Genomic DNA, 13,241 nt, shown 5'->3' with positions numbered 1-13,241 from the left:
ATATTTATCAACCCTCCACACATTATGTTTGATACAATTTTCCCTTTTCCCACAAGGGCAAGAGACCCATTTCTCTTCTTTGTAACTGGCTTCTGGCAAGTGCTCCTTTGGATAATCTCTGGCTGTGGACACCCTGTGCAGAAATCACCATGTTTTACCCATTTAACTCTTTCAGTTGTACTCCTCAGAAGAGGCTTGCATGACAAAACAGTTTCTCTTAAGCTGTAATATAAAATATAAAAATGTTTGGGGCATACTTCTTAATATATGTATGATTCTTACTGAAGCAACAGTTCTGACATTAAACACAATAGACATGGAAAATGGAAATTATTTTTGTCTCAAAGGGATATTTTGTACAAGGGACATTCAGCTGTTGCACAAAGTAGAGTTACTAATCTTAGAAACCTTTGTGGGATTCTTCCTGCATCAGCCAGCAAATATTTAAGGCATGCTAAATCCTTGGGGTGTGTTGGCAGGGAACTAATAAAGAGAAGGGAGTCAGTGGAAGGATGTTTCAGATGGCTCTGTTGAATGGCAAAATAGCAACCTCTGATGTCTCTCGTATGCCATAGTGGCAAATTCCAGTGGCTCTGTCCACGTAGGGGTCCCCCTGTGCCTGTTCTCTTTGAAGGAGACACGGAAAGGTTCCCAGAGCAGAAAGTTTAACCTGGAGAGCTCCCAACACATGTTGCCATGTCAAGGTTTTGGCTTTACATCTGTAGCTGTCCCCATCTAGCTGGGATTAGCCTGTCCAGAAAGAAATCCTGCACGTCCCAAGCAGAGATGCTGTAACTGTAGATATGAAGCTGCAGTAAATCTAGTGGATGTAATCTAACATTTTTTTCTGACAGAAGTTTCCATTAGAAAGATTTTTGCTTAGTTCAGTAATAATTAGTGGCAAATGTATTTCATATTCCAAGGCCATGAAGCAATTTCAAATCATATTAAAACTAATACTATGGAATTATGATACTGTCATGATACAAGACATAGAGGCAAAAAATTAGCTAGATGAAAATCTATCACTCAATCCTGGAAGAGAGCAAAATGTCTGTTATTCACTATGTGTGCATAGATTAATGTTTGATTAGAGAGAATGTGTAATAGTTTGCTTTGATTTGATCCCTTTGGTGTTGTAGTCTATCACATTACACACTGCAAGTGCTCTTCTGTTCTGCTCAGAGAATCTACAGGTTTGAATCCAGAAGTCACTGGTAACTTTCTTTGAATGAAAAAGTTAGTTCTCATAGTTCTTTCTTTTACTCAAAATATCAAAAACCTTCAACAGACTTTTCCTGAAAAGCAAAGGAAGTCACCCAAAATCAGACCAAAACGTATTTAGTGAAAGCCACAGCAAACACAGCTCCACTAAGTACAGAGTTTTTCTGTTCTGTGAGCCATGCCTGGGAGGGCCTTCAGGCTGTTCATAGCAGGTGGTCAGAAAAATTCCATATGAGCCTGTATTGGGTTGCATTTCAAGCAGAATAGCTGTGATGCCTGTGCAATCATTTTTACACAGCTTGATGAAGAAAAAAAAAAGGGTTTCTTCCCTAATGTATATTCTCAGTGGGGTGTTTCGTTTGGTTTGGTTTGGTTATTTTTTTTGGTTTTTTGTGGGGTTTTTTTGGGGGGTGGGGGGGGTGGGGGAGGAGGTTGTTTTTATTTATTTTTTTTTTAAAAGGAAATGCAGATTTTTCTAATTGGGACATTTTTTGTGCAGCTGTATTGTTACAGTTTCTGGTTGAATTAACAGGTGAATATGTGGGTCCTTCCTACAGCTTTCAAAACCTGGTTCAGGTCTGTTGGTTATAATTAATTCAGTAAAACCTTCTTTCAGTAATAAAGGTGTCAGTGTTTACAGGGGTTGAAAGGCTGTGACTGCCCTCATGGTAGTCTGTATTTAATCCTGTATTTTGTCTTGTAATTCTTTTTTTTTTTTTTTTAAACAGGTTTTCCATTATTCTTATACAGCTTCATATGTGATTTATAACATACACACGAGGTAGGTCACATTGTTTTTTCCATACTGTGTCATTGTCAGTGGCTCTATGCATGAGGTGATGCCAGTGTCTTCAAGTAAAAATGTTTCCCTTTTTTCAAGGGAAGTTTGGGAGCTAAACCCTCCAGAAGTAGAGGATTCAGTTTTACAGTATGCAGCCTGGGGTGTTCATGGACAGCAACTGGTAAGCACAGTCTTTAAAAATGTATGGACTCCAGACAGACTGAGGTAAAAAACAAAACTGAAAGCCTTAAAATAAGTTGTGTTATGTATTTGTGCACTATGCTAGTGTGTTCCTATTACAGCTTTTAGGAGAGCTCTATTTGTTTATTTTTTATTAAAAGTATGTTTTTCCAGGCTGACCCCCAATAAGCAAATGGTACAGTTTTTGAAAGAATCACACCTTCATCTACATATGCACTCAGGTGATTTTCAGGATAACCATCTTTGTGGCTCCTGCTATGTGGGAAGGAACACTAAAGGTGAAAAGCAGTTTTCTTTTAAGTGCAATATCAATGAAAACTGTGGGCAAAATTAGCATCCAAATGTGATTTGATGGACTCATGAAAAGTGATGTTTTCATTTCAGTATGAAAATTACTGCCAAGGTCAGCTGTGCTGCATTGAATTCATAATAATTAAATGAGATGCCATGTTTCATGTATAATTTTTTTTCCAGAAGTGTTACCATTTTTAATGAACATTAATCATCCATGGCCACCATAACCAATGTCAATATAAGAAGAAAAAAATTGTGGTTTTAAAACAGCAATGATTTTAAACTGACCTGTGTTGGTAGTTGAAGGCAAGAGACTGATTAAATCTTCAGTTCTGCATAAGAAATTCAGATAATCCTTGTTACAGTGTTCTAATAAGCTCATTAATGCCCCCAGGCATGATCCCAAGGCCTCCTTGCAAATCCAGCTTGCTCATGCAGAGAGGCTGTAAGCTGGATGCCTAGAGAATATACCCTGTTGCTTTATATCATTCATCAAGATGATTGGAAAGTAAAAAATGTTTCTGGTTGGGATGTTTTGCATTAAGGAAGTGGAGGCAGGTGAGAAAAAGTAATTGGAACATGCTTGGTATGTTTTAATAATTAACCACATTAATTTATTAATAATGAGAGCATGGCAACAGAATTAGTGGTAATAAATACATAGGTTATTTACCAGGCAGCCTTATGGAATGTGGCAAACCACGTAGGTTGTAGTAGAAAGAAGAAGCTTTTGCAAAATTGAACAGATTTAAGAAATACTTTAATTAAATTACAGTTTCTAAGATTCCTCTGTACTGGGCAGAGGATCTGGACTTTTGTCTGTACTGATCAGAGGATCAGTAATCTAAAGTAGAACTAAGATGAAATGCCGTGATTTCTGAGGAAATATCTTTCTGTGAGGGGTATCATAAGAACAGGGTCAGATTAGCCAATCATAAACCTCAGAAAAATAAATCAGAATAATGCTGTCTTTATGTGTTTTGCTTAAAGTGTCGTTCTGAAAATATGTATGGAACCTTTCAGATACAGGCACAGGTGGACTCCTATTACATCACAGAACTGCAAAAAAATAGGTGATCATTTTAGGTACAACCTTAATCATCCAAATCTGAAAACATTGGCATAATTCATACTTGAGTGAGGATAACATTACTCATCTTTGCTAATGTCCCTAGTAAAGTTAATGTCATGCTTTAAAAATATCTGCTCTACTGTGGGTTTTATGGTGCCATATGGTCTGCAGAATTAGGAAATAATAACTTTGAACACAAAATCTTCTGTGCACTCTGAATGGCACTGAGTGTTGCCATAGAGATGTACACCTGTAGGAACAGTCCACTGAAGGTGACTTTAGGAATGCCAATTAGAAGGATGTCCTCTTGAAGCTGTTCATGTGGCAGAAGGAGGTTTCCAAAGTGACAGAAGTGCCTTGCTGCATTGCCCTCCCACTTCAGCAGCAAGCCAAAAATGTAGAAGGAGCATGAATGAATAAAGACTGTTGTGAGTAATGGTTGTTGCTGCTGTCCAAGGAACATCTGCCTCGAGCAGAAGCAGGACTGAGAGTTCAGTCCAGCAGAACAGGTTAGGCAGAGGAAAGATGTGTGGCTGAGGACACATTTACCAAATATTTCTGTTATAAAATTTGTCATTGGAACAAACACTGCATTAGTGGGTTTTAGTAAAATAGTACAGGAGGCAAACAGCAGTGAAATAGGGCACAGAGAGAGGTGTAAAGAGAGAGATCCAATGATGAAAATCCATCAGTAGCTATTGATGTTTGTATCTGGGTGCAAACAAAGCTGCAGTCTTCCAGACCCATGCTGCCAAATGTATTTAGAATGGTTTACCTTCCTGAAAAAAACTTGTCTTTTGTGTGGAAATAGTGATAATTCCTGAGTAAAACAAGCAATGAAATACTTACTCTAAATCAAATACTCATAGTGTATTAACCTGGGTAATAATCTCCAAGAGCCATTCTTTACAACTGAAGAACAAATGGAGAACAGCTGGGGAAGAGATTCATTTTATATAGAAAAACTTGATGTAGAAGGACCCGTGACATGTGCTGTGTGCCATCACAGAAATAGAGTGTATGTAGCTCTCTAAAGTGAGCAGGAATGTCCCCCTTCATCTGTGGTGCAGAAATGAACAGCAATACTGCAGTCAGGACTGGTCAGCAAAATTAGCACAAAATGTGAAACACGAGGCACAGGTATGTGTGACTGAGCAGAGATCCCAACTTTACACTATAACTATTTGGAATGTACTGGATTAAATCCGAATTATAAGGGGATAACACATGGACTTGGATCAACTATTTTCAATAGGCTATAGTGTAAAATAAGAGGTTTTCAGTCCACAGTTCTGCAGATCTAAGTAACAGGGCAGCTTACATGGTTATCTTAAAGTATTCCAGTGAGGAGGAATTGGCAAGGTGTTCAAACAGATAATGTAAGGATTTGAGGGGAAAAAAAAAACAGTGAGGAAAATATGTATGAAGCCACAAAGTGCTTATTGCACAGATGGAATATGGCTGCAGCGAGATCAAGTGTATGCAGTATTTTACATCCTTGTGGAAAGCATGCATCAGTCTAGGTTTACTGCTAGGGATAATTTCTGGGGCTGTCTAATGGGCCCCAGAGCATGCCCCATGTGGCCAGTGAAGAACAGAGTTAATTTTCTGTCAGATGCCAGGTGACTGAGCCACAGTACCATTGTTTTCCAGCTACCACAGCGGCTGCAAGTTATTTCGGCTCCTTGCTATTTACCTAGAGTAGAAGGTTTTGTAGTGATTAAGAGGAAAGCTCAGGGAAACATCTGCTGCTTGACTCATGACATTTTGGTGGTGAAATTGAAAATGTTTGCCACTGGGGAGAAGAAACTTTTATCTAATGAATTAATGTATCTTAAGGTCACATAGTTCTTAAAATGGGAACTTTTTCAAGGTCACACTCTTCAGAATGTTGCCTTTTAACTGTGTTAGAACTGTGCCAGATATAAAATACCATTTCTGTGTCATAGTGTGTTAAGGAGCTGCTCACCTATTTGCCAAACATTACTCATGTTTGATTGAAGTTGTGCAAGTCATTAGCTGATTATCTCTATCTTGCCTCCATAGAATCCATCACTGCAGCATCAAGTAATTCCAGGAAAGACAAACCCAACTAGAGATCTAATTTCTTCCATCAACATTTTTCTGCCTCCAGTTTATTGATTAAAGACCTCACTGTTTGTGTCTGAGAAAGAGCTATCCCATACCTGTAGGAAGGCTTTACTGAGAAGAAGAAAGCTTTGGGGTTTTTAAAGGCCCTCTGTTGTTGAAATACCCAGGTTTTTATGCAGAGTTTTCCTTTCTTGAGCCTTATCTTCTCAAGTAGTTTATAGCCAAGGTTTTCATGTGTTTGTGCTGGACCTGGCTTGTATCTGACACAGGGGAGACAGCTCAGGATCTGTCTGTGGGGATGTATTGCAGTAGGAGCCTGGATATCAAAGTTCAGACTGGAGATGCCTCCAGTGTTTGCAGTGCTGTATTTGTCTGTTAACACTCTTGTGTTCTTCTGCAGTGCTCCTTGTCATACAAATAGTTCTTCTGACCAGTTTTGGGTGGGCTACTTCAACCAGCTCCCAATGAAGCATGGTTAGAAGTTGTTCAAGTTTGGCATAAATTTTCCTTAGAAGTTATACATAGGTTATTTCTGCCTTGGTGGTAGTACATGTTGTTTATGTTGTATAAAATACCTTATTTCACCTATGAGCATACATCCATGCAAGTCACTTGCCTTTGTATTTATAATAGATGTTTTGTGTTATTTATTGTAGTAAGCTCGTTTTTCTTTTGATATATTAAGTGATTCTGAGGGGAGTTTGAGTTACATATTTGGATGAATCAGTATAAATAATGATCTATTGGCTTACAGATTAATGTCTATGCATAAATTAACACGTTTTAACCACACAGAAATGCAGAAAATAGTAAAACTATCCAGAATACTAAAGAAAAATATTTTTTAGAAGCTTTGACAAAAATTGATGCTACCAACAACATACAACACTATCAAATGGTAGGACTGAAGATGAGCTTTTACAATGCTTTGTTTTAATTTAGGTCATCACTGAGTCCAATTACCTATTAGGCTGTATATGCTAAGGACGATTTGGTGACTGTAGCTGAATTGTGGATTCAGGATGTTCTCATCAATTTTTAGAAAGTAATTTAAGTATTAGAAATCTATACGTTGCCCCCACCTTCCAAAAAACCAACAAAAAACCCCCATTACTCACAAATAATAGATCTGAGAAGCTGAAGCTTTTACATGAAGAATGAAAAAGATCCAGTGAAAGAGGACCTAACCTTGTAGTGAAACTACCTAAAAGCCAGAAATAAACCAGAGCAAAATCTGCTTTAATTGCTGTTAATAAATGTACCATTTCAAGAACTCTCTGCCCTTTTGCTCTGTGATCAGTCATCTTTATCCTTTTGCCATGTTTGGGCCTTGAATTTCCCTTCACACCCCCATCAATACCTATTGCCCTACAAAAATGCAAATGTCTCTCAGACTGCATTAACATGACATTACCTTACAATTGCCTTTTGTCAATATTTTAGCCTTTTTTCCCAGTGGCTTTCAAAGACTGTTTTAGATAAGACAAATAGTGCAGCAGCAAAGTTCTTTGATTTTGTAGTATTTCCTGTGTACTCAGATAAGCAGTGGACTAATTTTAGTAAATGAGGAATTAGCAGGATTGTTCTTGGGCAGTTACCTTGCTCAACACGTGCTTTAACAGCCATTACTTGCTGGAAGCTCCATTTACTGTTTGCTCTATCAAGGTAATGTACAACTGCTATAAAACATGGCAATTTATCTTTCTGTAAAATATTTGCCATGTGTTTTCTTTTTTGCATAATTAGTGCTGTGGGTACTTGGCACCCCCTCCTGGCAAGAACACTTGCATATGCAAATGAAGTAAAAGCTTAATTAATGCTAATGAAGTAAGTCCTAAATAAATATATTTCTTCTGCTTTTTTTTATCTGCAAAGTCTTCTGCTCTTTTGACTTACTGTATTTTAGATGAGTAACTTAAAATTACATATGGAAATGTCAAGGCTTTATTTCATCTTTCCTTTTAATGACTGTGCTAATGAGGCAAATGGCAGTGAAACTGAGAGGAAAACGTCTGCTTGAATTTATTCTGAAAACTAGAAATAAACAAGATCAATTCAATGCGACATTAACCTCAGGTATGATACCTCATCTAAAATGCATGAGGGGTTCAATTACCAAACTTCTGTAGTTCAGAGCACCTTTGGAGGTCCTTTGTCCTGCTGAGGATGTTTCTCTGAAGGGAGGGAATTGTGGTTGAGCATTGCCCACCCAGCTGAGTCCACCGAAGAACTGGAGTTACCTAAAATAGTTAAACTTTCTTCCTACTTTCTGCTACACATTGAATTTTTCTCTTAGATTTGTCAAACTACCATTGTCTTTGCCTTTTAATTTAAGTTGTTTCATTCAAACTATTCTTCAAAGAAAAACAAAATAGTATGAGTTGCTCTGAAGGTAATCTACTGAACTATGAATTTCCATTACGAATTTCTGGCTGCTTACTCCACTTAAATATGGATTGGAGGAGCATTTAATGCATGGTCTCTAGTTCCAAAAGTGATACTCCATCTGAAAGCTTTTGTTCCCATCTCAGAAAAGGAGAATGAAGAATGCAGCCAGAAAACACAGGCAGTTTGGCAAAACAGGAAAATATACAGTTTTACTTACAAAGGCTGGATATATTCAATAAAGTTTTGTGGGCTCCAGAGACCACTACAACATTACAAATGGAACATTATAAATGGGGCAAGGCTAAGTTGAGCAAAGAAGTTTTTTCATCAATTTGCTTGATGAAATACAACAAATATTCTAGGATCAAAGGCAGTTTAAAATTATGAGTATTAAGGGTTAGATATCACTGGTCCTTTGTGGGAATAGCCACTTGGCTGTGTCTGAAAGAGGTGAAGAAATAATGAGAAAATCGTATGTTTTATAGGGGCATTATTCCTCTACCACTGTTTTTCATGTGAAACAGTAAAAGGCCCAGCAGCTTTATAGTGAATAAATCAAGAAAGGAGATAAAAGATGTTTCCTCTTGCTGGTTCTTATTCTGTTATCACTGATCTAGCATGCAGCTAATATTTGAGTCAGTATGGAAGCCTTGCACACACGTAAAGCATTTTTTTTTTAATCCAGAAGCAAATATATTGGAAATGTGATATATCACTGTACTAAAACTCAAATTTTTATTTTTTCATTTGTGTGGGTGTGTATGTGTATGTATATATATATATAGGTATGTATGTATGTGTGTTTCTTTACATTCTTTACATACAGTTCCACAAAGACACAGAAACAAGTATAGACACACATGTGTGGTAGGAGCAGTCCTAAGTACTTTTTCATGCAGCAGCCTGCAGGGAGCAATGAAAACAGCAATATGCACCTCTCATCATGTTGTTCAACATGTCCATGTGTAACAAAGCATATCTGAATATTCACACTTCCTTCTGTTAGCTAATACTAACTGCAAGTACAATGGGTCATAAAACAGGGCTCCTGTGCTTCTTGTGTGAAAAATGTGTGGCTTTCTGTAATGCAGAAACATGAAAATTATATTTCAGAAGTCTAAAATTCTTTGGAAATAGCCACCCATAAAAACTGTGAAGCAGAGGTTGAAATCTGATGGAATCCTTAGCTAAACTGAGTTTTATTATGGGTAGTATTTCTATATAACTCCAAAATCCTGCCCAAAACCACTGCATGCTTACCTGTTTCCCTGGACCATATAGTCATGTAGTCAGTTCATATTTAGTGATTTAAAAAATGGTGCACCCCAGAATGGGATGGAAAATTTTCATATCCATCTTTTGGTAAATTAATGTAAACAACAGTTTTATCTGGCAAATAGGAAAAAAGTGTAAAAAACCCCCAAAAAATTAAGGAAGTCGCTATATTCTATGTTCCTTAACACCTAGGAAAAAGGAAGATTCCAAAGAGGAAGTCATCAAAATGTCTAAACAGAAGATTTTGAATATTTTTAACACCTTTCCAGTTCAGGTTCAATGGCAGAGGTTGTTCTAATCAATTGTAAACAGGATTTTTACTTGCCTTTTGTAATGTGTTTGGCAGAAGACCTTGGAGTTTCTGTGACGGCACCAGTGGCTATAGAGTTCTGCTAGGAACAGGTTGAAGTGGCAAAACCAACTTGATACAAACTCCACTGAACTCTTGCTCTGTGGCAGGGTTCCTCCACCTCCTCCATTTATGGGTTCTGTTTGCTGTATGTTAAAATCTATTTTCTCATCCAACACATAATAGCCACCAGATATATAGACAGATTTCTGTCAGTGGAATCATAGTGACTGTTCTCCTCTGCAAGGTTGAACAATTTTGGGTATTTTCAGTTCTCCTGGCTATTTCTCTCTATTTTAGCAAAGTCCCTCTTGAAAAAGAGACATAAAATTCCATTATCAGCAGCTCATAAATGTCCTTGCATGTTTCTTTTTCCTTACAGTGAGGTTATGACTTTCCCACCCTGTGCTGAAATATCAGAGCTGATTAAACTTTGTCTGCACTGTGTTAAAGTGACTTAGGCTTTCATGTTGACTCAGCCTGGACCAGACAGTGAAGTACAAAGAAATGCTTGTGGATGTGCAGTTGTGGGGAATGTATCTCCACTGGTAGCTCCAAGGCATGGAGAATGGGGATTAAAAAGTCAGGAGTACTGTTGATATCTAAGAGAAAACAATGCATTGATTTCCTTCTTTGCTTATGGCAGGTGACAGCACGTTTACAGAAATATAAAGGGAAAAGTTTTGTGTGGAAGGAAAACAAATAGTTATTTTCAGCTATTGTTTCCCAGATGCTAAACTGTCCCAAACAGATGTGCTGGTCTAAGAGCTAGTGAAAATTTCCTAATTCCTCCTTGTCTCATTCCTAATGAGATACTTTCAGACAAACTGTGTTCCTTGCATTGGATGTGCTGTGTGGAGTCTGTACAGGTGGATGTCATCCACTCACATTTTGGCCCATCAAAAGACAACAGGCAGCTTGAACCCTGTGTGCAGTGCAGAGATGAAGGCACGTGTCCCATACAGCAGGATGGGCTGGCTCAGCAAAGCAGCTGAAAGCACAAACCTTTGTGCTCAACTCTGCTTGGGTTTCTCATGTAGGAGATGCTCAGAGGCAGCCTGGGCTATTGTATTTCATGCAAAGCTCTCAGGGGTTGCCCACCACCCTAAAAATAGTAGAAAATGTAAGTATGACTTTGCAGCTCAGAATTTTCAATTCTGTATCTTTTTACTTTTGTTCTTGCAGTTGTAATGCTACTTTCTTACGTTTTGTCAAAGACAACAGAAGATTCCTCCTCTGATACCAATCCCTTACAATTTCCTTAGATATTTTTCTGTCTCCCAACATTGCTTTTTTTTCCTTCTGGAGTAAATAAGTTGAAAAATTTTCATAATCAACTTAGCTTGTTATGGATTGATCAGTCTGGGCATAATTGAATGCTTGATATCAGTGTAAGATGAGCCTGAAATAACCAGAGATCATTTTAAAAGATTTTATGGTAAGGACAGATTATGATTTTGTTATAAGCTCCATGCTGGCTCATTAGTCAGAAGCAATCAGTAAGTGTGAGGAAGGAGGAGTGTGAATTCCTGAGCATGCTCTGTTTTTGGAAAAGTCTGTTCTTCACATCGCTTAGACAAAGATCAGAGGGCTGAGCAGCCCAACCCTCAGTGACATTTTGCACAGTGCTGCAGCCAGCAGAGCTCTTCAGGCGGCTCCATGGCAGGAAGCAGAAGATCCAGACCATCAGCTTGGGGGCAAGGCAGGCTTGCTGTGATCTGTGCAGCAGATTTATGAAGCAGCTTTCTGCATAGGTCATAGTTCAGATATTATATATGATTTTATTTATATAGCACATTACAGTATGTTTGCTCTCCTGGGTAAGCTGTCGTGGGATGAGGCAGGGTGTGAATTTAGTGAGCATCATGATCCAATATCATTGGAAAGTCAACATAATTAATGTGTGTTGAAACAAAAGAGGGCAATGCTTCCCCGCATTTATTGGAAATCAAGGACATAAACATCAGCGTTACCATGGAGTTGCTGAGAGTCTGAGTTCATGGCCTGGTTTATGTCATGGCATTAGTAACTAATCTTACAGCTGCATTATGAGTGCATCCTTGCTATTGTTTACAGTAGATTTATAAACTATCTAAATAGCAATTAAATATAATAGCCTTGTAGATTGTTTGTGGTTGTTCAGAAACCATTGTGTTAACACATTACTGTGATGCACTGGCATTAATCTATACAGAAGAAAAGTGGTGCTTGAGTGTTCTGTTCTTTCTGCTATGTCTGACAGCTTGATTACTGCAAAAATAAAATTAACATATTGTAACTGACACCAGAAAAATGTAGTGTATGACATTGGGGTGTCTGTGCTTTGAGGTCTCCATGTCTCCTACTGATCAACCGCTACTTCCCCTCTCCCTTAATTACAACATAATCTAATGGTTTGAAACCTTCCTCTGAAAGAATTGTTGTGCAAGTCAATCACAACCTTTAGAAAATTGATACCTTTAAGAATGTTCCTATTGCTTACAATTATAATAATTTTGTTATTATCTATTATTTGGTTTCCACCTAATTTGCAATGTGTCTGATGATTTTTGGATCATGGATCGTGTAAGGGCAGATTTTTGTCCTCTGCCAGGCATTGCCCAGGTAGCTCATGGTGCCTGTGGTGCCCAGTACCTGCATAATTTAGTGCTCAGTGGGGCAAGAGCTGGAGCAAGGCGGAGCTGAAGGGCTCTGAAAATTTTGTACCAGTACAGATTGACCCACAAAATAAAAAAAATAAAAAAATTTAAAAAAAAAATAAAAAATCTGCAGAGAAGAGATCAGAGCCATTACGCACTCCTGGAAACTTGCAAAGCAGCTGTATTGCAAACTAGATCAGACATCGTAGCCTGCAATCCTGTCTGTGAGAGCTCAGAATCTAAATAGACTACAGATATATTGTAGGTGAAAGGAATAGGAAATAAAGCTGCTTTGCAATACAATCCCATAAAACTTCCCTTGAAGGTGTCATCCTGTAACATATGTATAGAAAGTTTGTGAGATGTGAGAAAAAAATAAAAGGCTTTTGGAAGAAGTCTGTATAATTGTAACTCGCTAAGTCACTAAAGAATATTCTAACCTTCTAAAATTCACACCTATGAAAGCTTTTTAAGCCACTTTTCTGTGGTTTATATTATCTGAAATACAATCATTCTCTTTGGTTTTAGAGATGGCTGCTGTAAGAAAGACATTAGCAGGATAATCAGTCCCAGCAGTGAAATGCATGATGAGTGCATGGGGTGGTAGTTTGCTGCCCTGCATTTCACTTCCCTTTCAGTGACTGAGTGTCCTCTTCATTGCCACAGAGCTTCTTCCACAGCTGATTGTGGGCAAGAATGGCAGACACCAACCCTTGATTCTGCTCCTTTCCCAACAAACCTCCTAGAAATGAGGTTTGTCCCTGTGATGTTGTACACAATGTGTGTTCAATTTGCCTTTGTGGAGCAGTAAATCAATTGCTAATTTGGAAATACTCCAGAGCCTTGTCAGGAAGGCTGGGGATGGAGCTGCTGTCCTGACCGTGGGCAGTGTGAGTGACCCCTGTGCCAGCAGAGTTTTATCTCCAG

General features: G+C 38.2%; 1 protein-coding gene across 8 annotated transcripts in view; it reads left to right on the top strand.

The window, feature by feature from the left end:
• Positions 1-13,241, top strand: part of DPP10 (dipeptidyl peptidase like 10) — a 430,530-nt gene that overhangs the window by 367,056 nt on the left and 50,233 nt on the right. For all 8 annotated transcript variants that reach the window (XM_064435154.1, XM_064435153.1, XM_064435156.1 and 5 more), the window contains 2 exons: positions 1,953-2,005; positions 2,105-2,186. In XM_064435154.1, coding sequence (XP_064291224.1) covers positions 1,953-2,005; positions 2,105-2,186 — 135 coding nt within the window. The remainder of the gene's footprint in view (positions 1-1,952; positions 2,006-2,104; positions 2,187-13,241) is intronic.

Source organism: Passer domesticus, chromosome 10 (assembly GCF_036417665.1).
Source record: "Passer domesticus isolate bPasDom1 chromosome 10, bPasDom1.hap1, whole genome shotgun sequence".
Taxonomy (NCBI): Eukaryota; Metazoa; Chordata; class Aves; order Passeriformes; family Passeridae; genus Passer; species Passer domesticus.
Note: the sequence above shows the minus strand (reverse complement) of the source record. Positions and strands in the feature narration are given on the sequence as shown.